The 19178-nt window shown below is 41.0% G+C and overlaps 1 protein-coding gene across 1 annotated transcript in view; it reads right to left on the bottom strand.

The window, feature by feature from the left end:
• Positions 1-1329: 1329 nt before the first annotated feature.
• Positions 1330-19178, bottom strand: part of LOC306713991 (voltage-dependent calcium channel subunit alpha-2/delta-1-like) — a 78493-nt gene continuing 60644 nt past the window's right edge. Inside the window, exons 25-38 of the mRNA XM_079183870.1 lie at positions 18492-18576; positions 18185-18247; positions 16756-16865; positions 16582-16662; positions 16069-16136; positions 15933-15971; positions 15764-15835; positions 13806-13958; positions 12629-12681; positions 12261-12316; positions 11560-11686; positions 10754-10866; positions 10061-10143; positions 1330-7237 (exon numbers count right to left, since the gene is read on the bottom strand). Coding sequence (XP_079039996.1) covers positions 7115-7237; positions 10061-10143; positions 10754-10866; positions 11560-11686; positions 12261-12316; positions 12629-12681; positions 13806-13958; positions 15764-15835; positions 15933-15971; positions 16069-16136; positions 16582-16662; positions 16756-16865; positions 18185-18247; positions 18492-18576 — 1226 coding nt within the window. The 3' untranslated portion in view covers positions 1330-7114. The remainder of the gene's footprint in view (positions 7238-10060; positions 10144-10753; positions 10867-11559; positions 11687-12260; positions 12317-12628; positions 12682-13805; positions 13959-15763; positions 15836-15932; positions 15972-16068; positions 16137-16581; positions 16663-16755; positions 16866-18184; positions 18248-18491; positions 18577-19178) is intronic.

Here is a 19178-nt window from a genome sequence, read left to right as displayed (position 1 = left end):
TAATGACTTATACCATAAACTTTTCATACTCACTCTAGAGGCCGAAGTATCGTTTACGGTACTTCAGGCCAGATATCAATCAGTGACAGAGGGACACAAGCACAGGGACTTAGGATAACAATCAAAAACACAACAAGAGTGACCTCTCAGTGTAAACCGACTGGGTCATCTTGTTGCCAGACGTGAAATCCAAGGCCCCTGGCAGGAAATCCAGCGTGTGCTGTTGACATCGCAACTCATCCGTGACGGACAAGGAATAACACTTGTGGAGAGGAAGAGTTTCAGGAAAAAAAAAAGAAAAGTGAAATCCAAGAGAGACAGGGTGCTGTCACTGGAAAACGTTTAGTTTGAGCATGACAATAAATCTTTCATACAAGGAAAGGTAATGCATTAAAAACAGATTACAGATAGTGAAAAATATGCTATGGTTACAAAATACAACAAAATCCAAGAGGGTTGAATAAATGTACTGTCACTACAATGTTGATAAATTACATTTTGAATTGGTATTCAGTTTCTTCACTGATTGCAGAGTCCCTCAAATCATACCTATTTAAAATGTCCCATAGTCTTAGTTGATGCTGTTGTAATCAATTTCTGTCACCTTTGTAAAATATGTAATTTCATATTATTGGTCTCTTTATAGTCATTCACCAGCTGTACTACCAACAATAAAGGCCATTTTTTACTAGAAATAAATAGTAAAGATATTGTAATTGGTCACAGTTAAAATGTCCCCAAGCACCTAAAGGATTATAGTTTTTCTAGCAGTGTACCATGCAGAACTAGGGTTGGTTTTTAACGTCCATTATAAAGAGTAAAATGAGCCTGTAGTTTGTCTTCGGGGGGCAGTGAGGAATAGCGGCTCAAAGAATCTGGGCTTGAGCACAGCTGGTTTCAGGTTCAAGTGTAAAGCGGACTGCGCTAACGACAAAGTCACTTACCATTTGATCAACGTGCAAAAGGGAAAACAGGAATTACTTTAAATTTATGACCAGAGAACATTACGGGTCGTTGTTAATGGACGTGTCCTTCAGCCAAATTCAATGTTGTAGAGAGATGTGGCTGAACCTACACCTCCAATCCTTTCTTTTCCAGGACATTGTTGATTTTGGCTGGACGTCAGTTTCTGATGTTGGCTAGACACTGGGAGAGCTGACTCAGGGTGCTTCCTTCTCATTTTCACACACATTTGGATGGGAAATGTGTGTTGGCAATGTGACAGAAGTTAGCAACAGAAATCTGATCCACTGTGGAAAACACTGAGATATTTTGAAAGAAAAAGGACACGATCCAGAACTCGAAACACAATGCAACAGATAGTAATCATAAACTTTTATTCTGAATGTACCTTATTTGCACATGAATAAACACGTTTTTTCCTCCCCATGATTATAAACATTGTTCTTTTTTCTTTTTGTTGAGAACAACATCAGTTTTGTACAAATGTTTACATGACCGATTCTGGAGAATCAAGTTCCACTAAAGTGTAACATGTTAAAGCACAATCAAGGGAGACTGACAAAGAGGCCCACCAAGACCCTCCCAAAGATTCTGGCGAGGGGGCGACTTGATGGACGCCTCCATCAAGAGCCTGCCTTAAAACCGAAGGCAGAGAAAGATTGACTGACAGGCCCGTCAATCGTCTGCCAAAGAGTGGCAGCAAGGTAACATACACAAAAAAACACACATTAAGCAATCCTCAAGATTCCAGAAATAAAAAGGCCAACCCACACAATCCATACAGACAGCACCAACAGAGAGTCAAAAACACTTCATATCACATCGAGAGTATATTATTCCTGAAGTGACAGCATCTGATTTTAGCACTTAAGAGAGTAGAATGAATCTGGACAACTATATGGAGCTCATGTTCATTCTCCAATGTTTTCTGTGCATCTCTAAAAGTAGCCAGTTGGGGCATTTTAGGTGGTGTGTATTATTTTGTGACTTAAAAGACCATACCAGTATTTTTGCAAGTTTAACCACGACACGTTACAATAGTCTTAACTACAATTAATGTATATTTAGCCTATTACTACTGACCATATCCACTTTTTTCCCACATTTGAAGGTATTTTCTTACATTTCAGGCAGACATTTGTTTCTATTAATTTCTGTACAGCTCTCTGTACAACTTTATTAAGGCTCTTAAAACTTGAATGAGAAGCTTCTAGCGTGAATGGAAGCGCATAAAATGTAGTAGGAAATAAACAAGACTAGAGCACCTATTTTGTGTGTAATCAGCTGATTGAATCGGCATTATCAATAGTTATCACAACCATTCTAATGCTTCATATGGCCAAACTGCACAGCAAGTTAACGATGTGAATTCACTCTTCACGGAGCCCACACCGTCACTAAATGCACTCCCTGAATATATATATGATGTAATTCTTGTAAAAACAAAAAAGCAGACTGAAGGGTCTACAGCAGGGGTGGCCAACCCGCGGCTCCCGAGCCGCATGCGGCTCTTTGCCCGGTTTCATGCGGCTCTTACGTTCATATCGAAGTTTGTATTTGTGTTTTTTTAATGTGCGTGTTCGCTTCGCTTGAGTTAAATACGGTATTTTCGTCAAACGCGCATGTGCGGCCACAGATTACGTTCCTCGTCGACCCATTTAACGCCGAGACGGACTGTTTGAAAGCCCCGCTAGTCACAGATGAGGATGCGGCTGAGTTAGAGATGATCGATCTTTGTGAGGAGTACCAACTCAAACCTGCTTTAAGGGAAGGGACCATTGAGTTCTGGAAAAGTGTGCCAATGAAAAAATACCCCAATGTCAAACGGGCTGCGCTTAAGATACTGTCAATGTTTGGGTCAACATACGTCTGCGAGTCTGTGTTTTCTACCCTGAAACACGTGAAATCAAAGCATCGATCTGTTCTGACTGACACCCATGTGAAAGAATTGCTTCGAGTGGCAACAACGGAATACAAGCCAGATTTGAAGAGGATTGTTCAAGGCAAGGAATGCCAGAAGTCCCACTAAGTAACATGCATAGTAAAAGAAAAACACTATTGTAAATTATTATATTTTTGTTTGTGGACTTGGTTGAACTGAGAGTTTGTCTGTGTGAGACAGTGCACACAATGTTCATTGTTGAAAATGACTGGCCTGTGGTCTTAGGAGTCAATTTCTGTCATTATCATGTTGGTGTGTAACATTTACAATAAATCTGGCTGAGCAAAGGTATGTGTGTGTGTGAGGAAGGGATAGGGTGATGTTCATGTGTGCCCATGTGTATGATGTGGCTCTTTGCGGTAACACAGTAAAAAATGTGGCTCTTGGTCTCTGACTGGTTGGCCACCCCTGGTCTACAGTATGTGTTTGAAGGAAAACAGGTTAAAAAGATAAAGATAGAAGCTAACAAAAGTCTATAGATCACCTGGCGATCAAGACGGAAGACGATGAACACTGTTCTTGTATAGCCGGGAAGGTCTTTATTCACTGTTGCACCATTAAAAAGCTAATTAGCATGTGTATACACTTAGTATACCTTCAGTAGCTTCAGTGCAACAGTAAGTTATTGATGTGCTGACTTAGCGAAGGGTCAATTGAAACAAAACATTTATAGGTTCAGACAAAACTGCTTGGTTAGGTCTAGGAAAATCATGATAACATTTACGGGTAACTAGAGTCTACACAGCCATGCTAGCAGCTGTGTTGGGCTAGTGGTGCTTGAGCTAAATGCTCATCGGCAGCACTAACATCTGCATATTTTCAGTAATGTTCACTTCTTTTTACTTTTATAGCACTAAACAGCTGAGGCTGATGGGAATGTCGTTGGTTTTTAAGGTATCAAATCAAATTATTGAACAATTTGAACTTTTGTCTTGATGATGGCGCGAGATTAAAAGTCCAGGGATCACAGTATTGATTACAATTCATACAAATTTAATGGCAATGAATCAAATAGCTGTTGAGACGTTTCGCTCAATGCCACAACCTGAGACGAGGTAATGGTGGCGATAAAGATTCATCCGGAATTGGTCAAACAAAGCGGTAGACCAACTAGAGCCGCACCGCTAGCTTAACTGAAAATCGGACACATTAGCAGACAGTATTCACGATTTGCAGTGATTGGTCTAAAACTTGCTAAACCACCGGTATGGTCCTGAAACAATAGTGATTCATAAATGGCCTGAACCAATCCGACAGATTGAGTAGTGCATTCAAACATCACGCTGGCCAATCGGATTCTCTTTCCCCAGCTGACTCAGAGCAGGGCGGAGCCAAATGCTGTCCCCCCAAGAGCAAGGCAGTAATTGTAGCTGATCATACTTCATCACATCATGAACAAATGCCTGACACGCAGAATATTATGCTTCCCAACATTACACACTAAAGCAGGAGCACACCGGATATGGTTTTTTTAATTAAACTGTAAGCCACTACCATGCAGCACAGGGAAACGATTTATGAGACTTACATGTTGCCTTGGTAAATTGCATAAATGTTATATTACGATAATAGGTTTCTCCACAAGAGAATAAGAGAGTCCCATATGGCACTTGATATTCTTGAGTATGTTAGTAAATGAAGAGCATTAATACCATAGTTAGTATAACCACATTGATTTTGTTGGATGGTTACAGTGTAAGATAGAGAAGAGGAGAAGAGTAAAAAGTGCACTCAGACCACTTTGAAGTTGAAAGTCTGAAAATGATGATGATGGTGGTGTTGGAGCTTTGCCATAAAAGAAAATGGACAAACCAGCACTCCTTGATCTGACTTGGAGGAATGCGTACACACACAGCTTAATTTATGGTTTTCACTAAATTAAGTAGTCTTTTACAAACATGCTCCAGTGTTAAACACTACACAAAGTTGCACTCCTTGGTTTTCTTTTAGTAGTATATGAGGCATTCCACAAATCCCCAAATTAGTTACTCTGTTGATGTTTTGATTCTGAAAAACAATTGAAATCGTTATTTTTTTTATGATATTTAGGGTGATTTTATGATTTGGGGTTGCTAGTAGGCAGTAAAACCATAAATTGTATCCTAACATATCTGATATCACTAAACAGGTGTACAAGTTTACTGTTGTAACCTGCGATTGTCAATTCTTACCTGGAACCAACAGACACCTAAACAACGATCGAATTGTGTGATTACTCATTGACAGCAGCGCCAAACAAACCATCGACTGCAGCTGGTTCAAGTAAAAATCACATTTTTATAGTCAGGATTTAAAGCTTGATGTCTACAACAATCCCATCTGCCTGATATATTGAATTAAACACAAAAATGCCTGTAATTTTCTACATATTGCAACATCAGCATGGATTTATATTTTCATCCTGCAATTAATGAAGTTATTTTCTCTTATCCTCTTTGACGTTATTTGTACTGCATTGGCGTTTAGCTGCTTTAAGATTCCTGATTTGGTCCTGTGAAATGATTTGATTTTTATTATTTTGTCAGATTTCCTTTGCTCTGCAGCAGTGGTTTGGCTGATTAATAAATCTAACTGCTCTCTGGCAAACAAGATGACACTATTTCAACAAAAGGATCTACAGTAAATCATCTGTAATTTCTCACTGTATGTTTTATATAAGTAACCAATGGAAAACAAGGCACACATAATGAAACAAGATGTCCCTATATTGGAGAAAACAAAACAAAATACAGCAGAAAATAGGACCACAAGCATGGACTGACTGCAGTGATTTCTCTGGGGTGATAGAACACCACAGTATAATAGGTTGCAAGAGGAAACCTCACTACTACATAGAGATAAAGGTTGTTCTCCAGTAAGGATCAAATTGTAAAGAGAAAATAACAGCTGCACTTTGAATTGCAGTGCAGATAGTAGTCATTTGATTTAAAAAGTGACAGCAGTGAATACAAACATACCTTTTTCCTTTTTTTGTTGTTGACCAAAATGTCAAATACAAACTCTCACATCCCCTTCATTCATCTTCTTTAGTGGTGGCAATAAAAGAAAAAGTAGCATGCTGTCCCGACGCTTCATTTAAATAAAAATTAAAACAAATAAATACTACCAGTCTTTTTTCCACTCAGTAGCCACAGTCGACAAAGCTGAAGGGATCATCTGAGTCACACAGTCCACATGGCACTAGAGATTTTGTCCACTGAGCATGCATAGGACACCAGCCAGGCTCACCCCGATTGGTTAATGCGCACTATGGCAACACATCGAATACCACCAAGGCGGCAAATCCAGATTCCAGTTTCCTACTCTCGATCAGGGCTGATGGACTAAATGCTCAGCTACAACGTTAAGATCCGTACACTTAGAAGCAGGCCCTGTGGCAGTTGAAGGGTTGGTTTCTGTGCATGAACATAACAATGAACAATGATATCCACACTGCAAATACAGTATCTACATGAAAGAACACGGAGGGGAAAGCAAAGACGATGCATCTTTCGATACCCTCAGGGACACTGTGAAAATGTTCTGCGTAGTCTATCTAAAAAAAAAATCAGTCGAAGACGACGTTATTTTCAGGGCACGAGGTTGTGATGTAAAGATTTGGCATCTCTTTCTGCAATTTGGCCGAATTCTCAATCACAAAACAATAAATACCTAATAACTAGTCACTGCAAATTGATTCAAAATAAATTACACGCTTGCAAAAAGCAGCGCTGATCCTGAACTGCTCAACATCTTTCAGAAACAGTCAGACCCCCCCCCCCCATCATGATTTAAAACCCTCTGATAATATAAGGCAGTCTGATTTCTATCATCAATGACATTAATCCAGAGAAAGTTCAGAAGTCGCCAATCAAAATGAATCTCTGGATTCCTCTAATCTCAGCTGGCGGGGACTATTGAAGACGGCCGGCAGAGGTTGAGGTCTTTCTTGTCTTTCAAAGTTATATCTTCCAATTAACATTTCTTTCAACACTGCACCTGGTGAAATCACTTTGAGAAACCCCTGAAAATGAAGGTATCAAAAGGAGGAACTGACAAGATGTGGGGCTCACAGGTTTTCGTTTGTTTGTCAGTGTTTGTAAGTGCTTCTCATCGGGTGTTCCTCATTTTGGTGGCAGCGTTGCATGCTGGTTGCCATTTTGGAGGTATCAGAGGGAGAGAGAGAGAGAGAGATAAAGAGAGGGGGGGTGTGATGAGGATTTTCAGAGGTCATGACGGGATGTTATGGGGTCTGGAGCCAGTCAAAACCCAGAGCAGAACCAGCTGAAGGGCCACCATCAGCCAAAGTGAGGGGCTCAGGCCGGACGCCCCGCCACAGTCAGGGTCCTGCTCCTGGAACCGAGCGGAGAGAAAAAGAAGTGAAGTTACTGATTGTTAAAGCCAACACACGAAAGAGTTTACAATTGACCGTTCACCAAACCCCTTCCCTCGAATGCAGATCGTCTATTCTTAGTTTAGCAACCGCAAGGCACGTCAATCAGTCAAGCTTTGGATTTCTTTGCATACAGTGGTGTGCATGGAGCTGTAATAAGAGCGATACTCTGCATTTAATACGTTTGGACAGTAGTGTCTTTTTTTCCTTTTCCTTTCAAAATGCCAAAACATTCGCTACATTAGATTGAGGGGTTAAAGGTCACATCAAAATAAGCCCCATTCATGACTAGCATCCATATACTATTGACTGTTCAGGATGAAGATCATCAAGTGGATATATACGTAAGACCCTTCTGCAGGATTTTAAAGGTTAGCTGGAAACATAAAAAAATTGACCAGTTGACCAGTTTTGACCAGTTCTTGGAGCTAAAGTCCTATAAAAGGTGCCAGTGCCAGTTGCGATTGCTGATTTTTCCGGCTAAAGATTGTTTGCATCTACTTCTGTCTGAAATCAAGGATCCATTGTTTAAAAAATGACTTGGATTATAATTTTGACAAGTTAATCTGCCACATTCATCATTGTAAACTGCATATGTGCCGGGAGACAACGGAAAGCCTGACAGGTGTAGCATTAATAAACTAATTAAGGGGGGGAGGGGGGGGGGGGGGGGGGGGGGGGGGGGTGAAGCTTTGCAAACGGTCAGAGGTCAGAAAATAACATAAAAGCTTTGAAATGTCTCTTTTGAACTTGACTGGAAAACTTTGAGCCATCATGTCTGACCAAAACTGATTGGAGACTCCCACTCTGTATGTTTAGCATCTGGTGAGGTACAAGGGAAAGAATGTCTTCCCTTGATATGTTTTTTTGGAGAGGAAAGGAGCTGAGAATCATTAAAGGAGACACACAAACGTCCGGATGCAAATGAGAAGTGAGTGGCCTGATTTAGCTAGCGTCTGGCAACATCAGCAATCGGATGTCAACAGATATAGACACAGGAGTCGATTGCCGGAGACTGACAATGATAGATGGGGAAAGATACAAAAAGCATGGCTTAAAGTTCAAAGTCAGGTGAGATGGAGAAAATGTTGGCGCGAGACAGAAAGAGACTGGGAGGTAAGTTTAGGGGGAGGTGAAGACAGATGGTGGTAGAACATAAGAGAGAGTGACAGGTGAGGAAGATAAGGGTGGGAAAACAATAGAAAAAGACACACAGACAAAGCAGAAACAGTCGGATATGTAAAAAAAAAAAAAAAGAGATATGGTGAAGAAAAAAAACTGAGAATAGAAACACCAGGAGAAAGAGTGTAAAAGTTAAGAGCCAAAGGCAGTTAGATTGCGTGTCAGATAATGATAAAAAAATAACAATGAAAGAGAAAGTTAGCAGTATGGGACTGACCCGAGCCAGCACATGATCAGTGGCAGCAGTAACATGAGCAGAGAGGAAGCCAATGGGGAGCCTGCGCTCCTTCGGCACAGGGCCTCATCCTAACCATCAACAGCCAATCACAGAACAGGAAACAGAGAAAACAGAGAGAGAGAGAATCATGCAGCAAAAAGGTCCACACAGTTAGCAAGAAGTTAGAAAGCAAACATGAGCAGAGAAGGCATGGAACTTAGTTTAGACAATAGTAGTACACGACATATATATTGTGGGTGTGGGGGGACGTTTTAGTGTGTATGTGAGTGAGCAAGACAGTGCAGGCATTAGAGTTAATTCACAGGGCTGACACATTTTGACACTGTAAAAAAAAGATAGAGTGAAAACAAACAAGCGCAGAGGTTTCACAAGCAGAGATTGTGTGCTGCTCATGAAAATGTTTGTTCAGCTTAGTTATTCAAAGTCGAGCAACAACCAACTGTTGTTGCAAATCTTCGCGTGGGAAATCTGCGCACAAACAGCTTTGGAGGGATTGCAACAAAACAAAAAAAGGAAACAACATGCACCCATGTAAAGATATTAGTGATGGAAAGGTGCCATGGGTAGAATTTCTTCGCTGAAATATTGTTTCCATATCAGGAGCGCAGCTTAGGGATTTAGGGCTCTGGGCCAGTGAGATTCAGAGCTTAGATTTTTTTTTTTTTTTTTTAAAAAGACTGGCTGAAATCCTTCCGTCCTCTTTTTATTGGTCCCTAATATATTGCGGTTTCTACCCCTTATCTTCAAGGTGAAATGTCCTCCCCCAGTAACTCTGGGCGTAGGGTTGGATGTTATAAACTAACACTTGTACTTAATACCTTGATTAAACATCGAATGTAATGATAACATTTGTTAATAATTCCGTTGGCTAATTTCCAATTGTTTGACCTGATTTTTTTTAGTCCGGCCAGTTAAATCTTAGCTGTCTTTCGTTGTTAAGTATATTCTCTTTTTAAAGCTGTTGTAATCAGTAGTGTAATCACTATGTATGATGTGAAAAGGGTCGAGCGAAGTGAGGAACCACAGAGAATAGTTTCATAGTTCTGTCTAGAAGTACTGACTGAAGCTCTGTCCTGTAAGCTGGAACCAAACCTAGATTTTTCTTGGCGATGAACTCAAATGATTTTAGCAGTGAAACCCAAAAACGGTAGCCTCGGGGCACACACATTAATTTTAAAGGCTTTTCCCATTTCAGGCTGGATTTCCTGCAAAACTTCTTTAATTCTTGGGAGACTAATAAAGCAGCAACAGTCTCACAGTTTAGCAGCTTGAAACCCTACACACACACGGAGCACAATTTGCAACTGTACCGTTCAAATTGGTCTCAACCAGAAGCCGTCCACGTCTGACGCAAGCAACTTACGTGTTCGTTGTTATCAAAACAGACTGCGGGCCCTTTCCTGTACCGAGGGTTCTGAGCCAGTTCACAGGGATCAGGACCATTAGCTGGATGAGTAACGTCAGGAACATAACCATCAGTCCTTTTTGTTTTCAGGAGACAATCGGATTACCCGACAGAAAATGATCATACATAAGATTTTGATCAATGTGGGAAATCACTAGGATATATCATATTACTGTCCGGATCAAACGGAACCAGTACAATTAAAATGAGTCCTTTTGGAACTCAAGAACATTGCTCAATACATCAGTGATGCAGTCATTTTGGAGCATTGTGTTTTCCAAGAAGCTTAATCTGTAATTGACCACAGCCCTGTGTGTTTGAGAGAGCATACTAGATTTGTTTGTAAGCTATGCAGCAGAAGCATCCCATCTGCTTGACAGACACAGCAGAGAGACACCCAGCGCATGCGCAGAGCCACATCTGTTGTTCCGGGAAACATTCTAAACATCAATTATTGGGGAAATGCTCATTATTACGGCTGTGGGATTTCGTGGACGCAGAGGAGGGTTGTAGTGAGTAGAGAGAATTACAGATGATCAGCGTCTATTCATGATTATCTTGTCTAAAACACAAACTTCTTCAAACATCTGTTCACTGCATCAAATGTCCATGTTCTCTGCCAGATGATGGCTGCGTTGGGTAAAAGGATACACTGCTGTTCATCCTGTATTAATGGCTTGGTGTCACAGGACGAGCAGGTGACTTTTGCATCAGCGATGATGAAGACCAGGTTCGTCTTGGGCAGCTTTTCAGCATGGTAGAGTCTAGAGAGGAGCAGACACATTGGCTTGAGTCCAGGAAAGATGGAGATAACATTTCGCTGTGCAACGTTTAACCAGAAAGTAATGAAAGGAAGACACTAATCTTGGACCTGCTGCTTTAAAGTAGACTTACTGACTAAGCAACACTCAAGAGACCATGTAATCTTTACCACAATGAAAAGCGCACTGTGGATCGCTCAATGAAGTCTCCAAACTGCTTTCATTCCTAAGGGAACACAGACCTGCTGTGCCACCCTGCCGTCCTCCAGGACCTTTACCGAAACCCACATGTCGCTGGTGCACAAATTATTTTCTCTGCTTTGTTTTTATGGCGGTCGTTAAAGAGAAACTTATGTGCGGCTAATGTGCAGGAACGCCGCGCGGCATGCGGGCAGGCACTCCATTAGTCGGCACGAGGGGGCCTTAAAAATGTGGTACATACACACACACACACACACACACACATGTACACAACCACACAGTGGAACATGACCAAGAAGGTGGTCCACACTAGTGACTTGACTTCACCTTCATGGCATGTGACTTTTTACAGCCCTTTCTTAGTGCCACCTCTGGGGACTTCATTTGTGTCTCATGGATGCAAACATATCAGTTTAGGGCAGGGAGTGTGTTTGGAGCTTAACTATACTCTCAGTGTGTAGATACACTCAGGTGTGTAGCTTTTTTTTTTTTTACCTGGTGCAGTTTTCACAGTCGATTGTGCCTCTGAAAGACAGGTTGTTGGTCTCAAAGTAATATTGAGTTTGCTCTGTGATGCAGACCTCTTTGAGCATGGCATCTGACACTTCATCATCCATCTCGGCTGTGGAGGTACACGCAAACACATTCATGTTCATTCATGTAAGCGGGGTCTTCACTCTGACACATAAAAACGTTAAAGTGGAATATTGTTGAAACATAACTTGCCGTAAAACAAAAACAAAAAGCTGAAAGACACTAAAACGCCCAGTGAAGCTGAGGGGAACGAACTATGACCCTGTGGTGCTTAAAAAACACATATTGCAAATCCATAAATCCAGAAAGTGCAATGGGAAATAACAAACAAACTGATGAACAAACCAATGAACATATTGCACACTTTAACTCCTCTGAGGAAAAATGAGTTTTCAAGTGTTCCTATGAACTATGTTGTCCTTAACTAGGCTACATATTCTTGGCATGTGTTGAGAATTTCACCAGAATTCAAGATGAAGAAAGAGTTTGAAAATAATGTGTTCAATATCTTTTAAGGCCTTGTCAAAGTGAAAATGAACACCCATTTCTTCATTTCCATAATGAGACCATTGAAGCGGGCCTAGAGCTTGCTCAATATTTAAAAAAAAAAGGAACAACCTCAAAGCTCAATTCTTTTCTGTGTCAAATTGACGAGAACTCACCTGCGTCCAGGAAATTGGGAAATGTGATGCTGACCAGTAACTGTTGCAGTATTGACCTATGAGCAAAAACCCAGGGATGAAAAATGTCTGGATTCATTGGAACATAATCCACAATAAATCATTGGTGTAAATGCAAATGCAACTATAAATCAAGGGAAGATGTTGTGGTATGCCGACTGTCCTGGGAACAATTCAGCTATTAAACAGATGCTATATGTCTATTGTGGAGAAACAAATCCTTTGCCTGCTTTCCATTAGGATCTGAGTTTAAATACTGGCTTTTATAGTGTATATTTTTGTTATCAATCATTTGGGGGAAAAATGGGCTGACACTAATGCCAACCACCGTAGAAAAGGTTCAGACTCACCAGGCTGCAGCTGTCGCAAACCATCCTAAATTCAAAATATCTGCAATTGTGGGCTGAGGGGGACAAAAAAAACGAGGATTAATGTCAGAAAAAAAAGACAAAATCAAGTCTATAATCTTGAGACAAATCATTTTTAAACTGGCTGAGGCAGTATGAACATCCTGCTTGTGTTTACAGTGACTGCACCGTCTAGTTTTGCCAGGCACAAAGACGAAAAGGCCAGGCAGACGTTCCATTTTCTTCCCTCTCCAGAGGAAATTAGACAACAATCCTCCTCAACAGATGAGAGCATAAATATGTAAACAAAAAGCTAGTGAGAAAACAAAGTAGCACACGCTTTGAATAAAAGGGCCAACATGCTGCTTTGATTAGTGTTAGCATGCAAGGGCCTTGAATGAGTGTTGCATCCTTTCTCTTGAAAGGTGATGGCGTGTTGAGTCATCAAGGAGTCCTAACCAACTATGTTGGAGGCATCGCCGGCTGCCGACGGTGTCTTTGATCAGCAAATAACTGCAACTTTCATCTCACTTTGGTCACATTAGCGTGTGTACACATTTGTGTTGCGAGTCGGGAAATCATATGGTTGCACTTGTTAGCAAGGGGAGTTCTTGCATCTGTAAATACCGAATACTTTAATGTCCCACTTAGGTATCAGCTTGTTACCACTATCTGGAATGGCCGTTCAGCATCTAAGAGAAATTCATCAGCACCACTGATGTCTGCAGACAGTTTGCATCATTTCATTGAAAGCTGTGCGATTTGTAAGTGATGAAAAACAGCGCCTCTTTCTACATCACTTGGTGTGTTAGCCAAGCACGCTAGACCACCTAATCCTGTTACTGTTCCTGCAAAACTCCCACTCTAACGCTTTCACCATACCCTCTGCTTCCCTTCTCATCGGCTCTATCCAGATTTATGGCTCCCTGGTGAGTAAACGTTTGTGTGTGTGTGTGTGTGTGTGTGTGTGTGTGTGTGTGAGATCATTTGGAAGTGAGTGAGCAGGCAGGTATGGCTACAAATGTCTGTATGTGTACTTGTAGGGTAACTGAGTAAATGTAAATGTGTGGCTATCAAAATGTGTGAACATGTAAAGTGTGGGTGTGCACACGTGGGTGGCTTTGTGTGTGTGTGTGTGTGTGTTTGTGTGTGTGAATGGTCTCTGGCTTATGTAACTCACCACGTAGACGGATCGCAGGCCTGCAGCCGCCTTGCTCTCTTTCTCAGGGTCACAGAGCGACTGGTAGTCGAAAGTCTTCTTAAAGGTGAACAGGGACGAGTTGACCAGGTTCACCATGAGGATCGGGTCGATACCACCAAAGAAACGCCCAATCTGAGAGACGGGGGAGGATAATCAAAATGTTTACTCGAAAGCAATTTTGTAGCATGGGTCATAGATTGAAGAAATGGATGAAAACATTTAAATAACACACCATATGCTGTACACATGGCTGCATTTTTGCTCTTGGTGCCCCAGGACTGCTGGGTCACTTTTAGCCCTCTTTTCTTGCACTGCACATTGATTCTGTACACTACTACTATATTTCTGTTTAGGAGTATGATGCATGCAAGTACAGCATCACCTAGAATAATGACGATCTGAGGCATTATGTCATTATAATGTTGAGCTCAAAATGTTAAAATATTGCTTCAAAGAAGAGATTCTTTAAATTCCAAAATGCCAAAAGCACTGTGATTTTTAGTCTCTATCTGAAACAATGCTCACAATTGGCTAGAAGTTCTGACCTAAAGTAATTAAAATAAAAAAGTAAACGGTATACTATATCTCTTATTCCTTAATACAGTCAAGTAGACACAGATACAGATACCAGACTTCATGAACAGATATTTATGTACACCAGCACTTTAACATTTAATGTACAAGACTATAGTGTGTAACTAACTTCACAATTTCACAGCGGAAATTGTTTCAGTAATAAAAGGTCAAAGAAACCTTTGAACCCTCTGTGTGTGAGTTTTCTTTTTTAAATGTTAATGACTGAGGTTTTCCTCAATACTTTAGATTTACAGAGCACTTAAACACGTTCATAGGTTCAACCCACGATATGTAAAACACATGCACAAAAACAATTAAGAATGTGAATACATGTGCAGACAATGTTCACAGTGAATTAACAGACACACGCACAAACTCAGTAAATCACATTCAAACCAGGATGATGGACTTCAGAATAATCTGATTAACACAATCCACCAGGCAGCCATAAATTTCCACGAAGAGGAAGTAGTTTGTCTCGGCACGTGTGACACGACCGTGTGCACGGGAGTGTTTAAGTACTTGTGTCCAGGAGGGAGTTTGTACAGTAAGTAGTACTCATCTACGTGTGTGTGTGTGTGTGTGTGTGCGCCGAAAGGCGTGCATGCGTGTGCGCATGAGGAAATGCAAACTATCCCTTTCCTTCCACTTTGTAAGGTCACCGTTAACAAGCCGTCCTCCACATATCCATTCCTCTTTAGTCTTAACAGCCAAAGGATATATAAATCTTCGAATCTATAAGGTAAAGGGAGCCTTCTCTCCTTTCCCTGTGCAGTAAAACAAATAACGAATTAACAGTCACAGCCCTGTTGGCTGCAGACTCCCCGAGGGTTTTCGGAGAAAGAAAAGGAACGAAAGACATAAAATGGGAGAGAAAAGCGGGAAGCTTACAGAGAGAGAAACTCCTGCTCCTGTAGGAAATATGATTGAGGGCACACAGCCTTCTCCAAACAAGGCCTCAGGTCCCTGCCTGGGTTTAAGTGCTGCTGCCAAACTTCAGAGGGCCACTGATTTATCCGGCGCACACCCAGGCCTGATTAAGAAGGAGCCGAGGCCGCATGAAAAAACATTCACTCAGACGACAGCAGGGACCCGCTATTAGCATTTAGCATAGGATCAGGTTAGCGGAGAAAAATGGTACGATTACTGTACGTGTGTTTGTGTCTGTAAAGATGACGATTATGAGCCTGAAAGGTCATTGTTAGTAATTGCAAAAACAACACAAAAAAAACGTGAATGTTGGCTTTATGAATCATTGATAAAACCCATTCGTAACCATTATCAACCCTTCATAAAGCACGCCTTATTTGAAAGTTTTTGCTCTTTAGTTTTGTGAGTGAGAGTAAAATGCCGAAGCCCACCTTATCAATATGTTCATCTCGATTGGACATCACCAGGAAGCCCCCATCATCCAGAATGACACAGTCTACATACTGGAATCACATAGAGATTAAACCAATGTTGCATGCTCAAAAAAAAAATCTAAAAACAATAGCTGGAAACTTGTAATATGCAATCAAACCCTCTTACCATATCATTACGCTGACAGCCACAGATCTCATCATTGCACTGAAAATACAGTAGAGCAGAAAAAGTAATAAGAAGTCTGATCGATAATCTGTTTGTATCCTTGTGCGGACGCGTCATGCAGACAGAGTCCACTCACATTGATCTTCTGTGTGGTGTTGATGAAGCTCGCCATCCAGGCACCGATGTCCAGCTTCACACCGACCACTGGGATCAAACACAAAAGCCAGACATCCTAGATCATGTTGGACCTCTGTGTCAACTTTACTCTCTGAACTTTTCGAAAATGCAAACTTGGCCAGGGATCACAGGAGACCAGACAATTTGATGTGGGGTTTTGTGTGTGTGTGTGTGTGTGTGTGTTTGTGTGTATATGACAGAGGGAGAGGGAGAATGGACAAATGAGGAATAGGGGTCTCTGTGTGTGTGTGTGTCAGAACATTTACAGTAAAAGGCATTATTAGGGTTGAGACTATAGGGTTGCAGATATAGGCGTGTAAATAAAGCATACAGCTGTAAGTGTGAATGTGTTTGTACATAGGTGGCAGAACGAGAGAGACAACTTGAGAAATGAGGAGGTATAAATGTGTAAATACACTTCTGTGTGTGTGTGTGTGTGTGTGTGTGTGTGTGTGTGTGTGTGTGTCCTTACCAGCGGGTTTCAGTATGATATCATCAATGTTAAGGTTTACTGCTCTGCTCACCAGAACTGAGTCCTCACTTTCCTCACTTGCTGTAAGATGAAGAATAACACTGTATATGTGTGCGTACACATTGAGTCCCAGGAAAACACACCTGACACACATTCATGTTGGCTTTTACTCACTGTTCGAGCGGTAGGGTGTTGGAGTGAAGATGTACAGATCATTGTCCAAACTTCTCTTATAAAAACTCGACTCGTAAGTCTCAGCTTGTTCGTCCCAGTACAGACCAGCACTGTCAAACACATTTATGTTGTTTGTTAGCTTGATGGATTGTAAATAGCAGAGGCTGTGACAGCGTAAGTAGTTGGTAAACATACAATAATATCAGGGTGGGATTTTTATGTAGATAGTGGAAGGAAGCTTCAAGATCCGGATTAGAGCCAAAAACTGCATACTCTACCATGTTTGCCGTCAAAACCGTCATTATGTTTATGCAAACCCTCTCTCTTTGTACTGATATGCGTTGGTATTTGCGTATTAGACAGCGATTGGCTTTCACACTTGTGACATGCCAAATCTAACTTTCCCCGGGTACGTTTGAATCTCAGATTTTAGGGAAGGGCACAAGTTGCACAATCTGGTGATTGCTGTCCTACATTACTCCTCATAGTCCAGATTGATCCGTGCATTGCCTTCAAAACCACAGACCACGATATCCTTTCGGATCACCTAGAAACTAAATTTGCATCTGCATTAATGTATTGCTGTGGTTCAAGTCATCTTCACGTCATAGAATACAGTGAGTAATGTTCAATAATAGCAACTTTGACTGTCATTATCTCTCCTCTGGGGTACCTCAAGGACCTGTATTGGGTCCACTGCAGTTTCCCTTTGAACGCTTCCACTTTGAGAATATGATGCTGACATATATTATCTTTTATGCAGATGAAACCTTAAATTAAATGTCTGTCTCTCAAGTTGACCCTGCTCTATTCTCTGATCGTGAACACATGTTATATGCTGGTAATTCATGCCTAGCTTCCTGCTCCTAAACACAAATAACTAAAATATTGTCGCTCTCAAGGTATATGTATCTATACGTTGTCAAATGTTGCCTTCTCCCTTGATGTCTGCAATACATTCCAAAACTCAGAACTTTGATTCCTCTTCTACTTTCAAAAAACATTCATGACATGTAATATGTAACTGTAACATACTGAAAACCTTATCCTGAATAGATTGCAGTGTCCTGTTCTCAGACCTACTACACCACTGGTCACTACATTGAACTGTGTCATTCAGAAGAGGGATGCAAGCATGATAATGAGACTTTCAATTTACCAGTTAATCTACATTCCAACCCTCATCTATAGTCAGTCTTTGGGTGGTCACTGGCCTGCTTTACTTCACCAGATACCATCATGACTCAGACTCAAACAAATGAGAATGGATGGAGGAATGAATGTTCAAAATGACATCTATAGAATATAAAGCACTTCATGGGTAAACTGCAGGTTTCTTAGCAGACCACACATCATAATTTGTTATCAGATAACCCTGAACACATTATGCTTCCCTTACTCCCCTCCTTCCCATGAGCTTGACAAGTACCTTTTGGGGTAGACCCGCGTGATCCCTCCATCGGTGGCAACAAATCTGGCCAAGACACCATGCCTGACAAGCAGAGAAGATAAGGCAATAAAACATACAATTACAAAAACTGGAATGTGCTTTATGCTTGCATGACATTTACTGGTGATGCTGAAATACTTGAACCATCTGTATTCAATTTTCACTTGGCCATTCATTACCAAATGCCAAATAACAAAAAAAAATGTATGCCACATTTCCATATGTTTTCCTGGATCATGAAAAAAGCATTGATGGTAAAGATGCAAAATGTCTGTTCTTCACTTACTGTATTTCGGTTGCTTTCCAATGCTTGATCAGGGACGAGGTGATGCCAGCATCCAGGAGCAATCGGTTCACCAGCTCTACATTACCTAAACAGCAAAACATCACTTGAGCCTAAACTTTATGTGACTGTATCTTTCAATACCATTTGTGAGTCTGTTGACCGTCAAGAAAGTAAATGATTAACTGTCTTTAAAGTGTCTCATCTTTATAAGATGTTTACATATTGCTAGACTTACAAGCACCTAAAAGGTCCCTATGCAATCTAAGTTTAAGGGAACATAAGAGGACCAATTTGACCAAGGGATAATTTTATTTATTTATTTATTTTTTTGACAGAATGTCCGTGAATAAAAGGTTGTATCTCAGACACAATCTTATAGTGGAGCTTGAGCAATTAAATATGTATTTAAAGTCACAAAAAGTATTGCCGAATGCGCCAAATGCTGCTAAGGTGTCGGTGGTGGGTTGGAATAGGTTTAACAAATTGATTTTTCAAGACGTCGGACAAGACCACACGACAAAAATAACAAGCGATAAAAGCCGCTCGCCCATTTTTTGGCACTGCCAGCCACTTTGAACTCTGCGACGACCCGCTTCAGTCCATTAACATCGAGGCTCGTCGCCGTACCCCCACCCTAGTCAAACCTTTATGACACACCACACACATCAGAGAAAACAGCTGGTGTAA

Source organism: Pholis gunnellus, assembly GCF_910591455.1.
Source record: "Pholis gunnellus genome assembly, chromosome: 22".
NCBI classification, from domain to species: domain Eukaryota; kingdom Metazoa; phylum Chordata; class Actinopteri; order Perciformes; family Pholidae; genus Pholis; species Pholis gunnellus.
The sequence above is the reverse complement of the archived record's forward strand: the minus strand, read 5'-3'. Positions and strand labels throughout refer to the sequence as shown.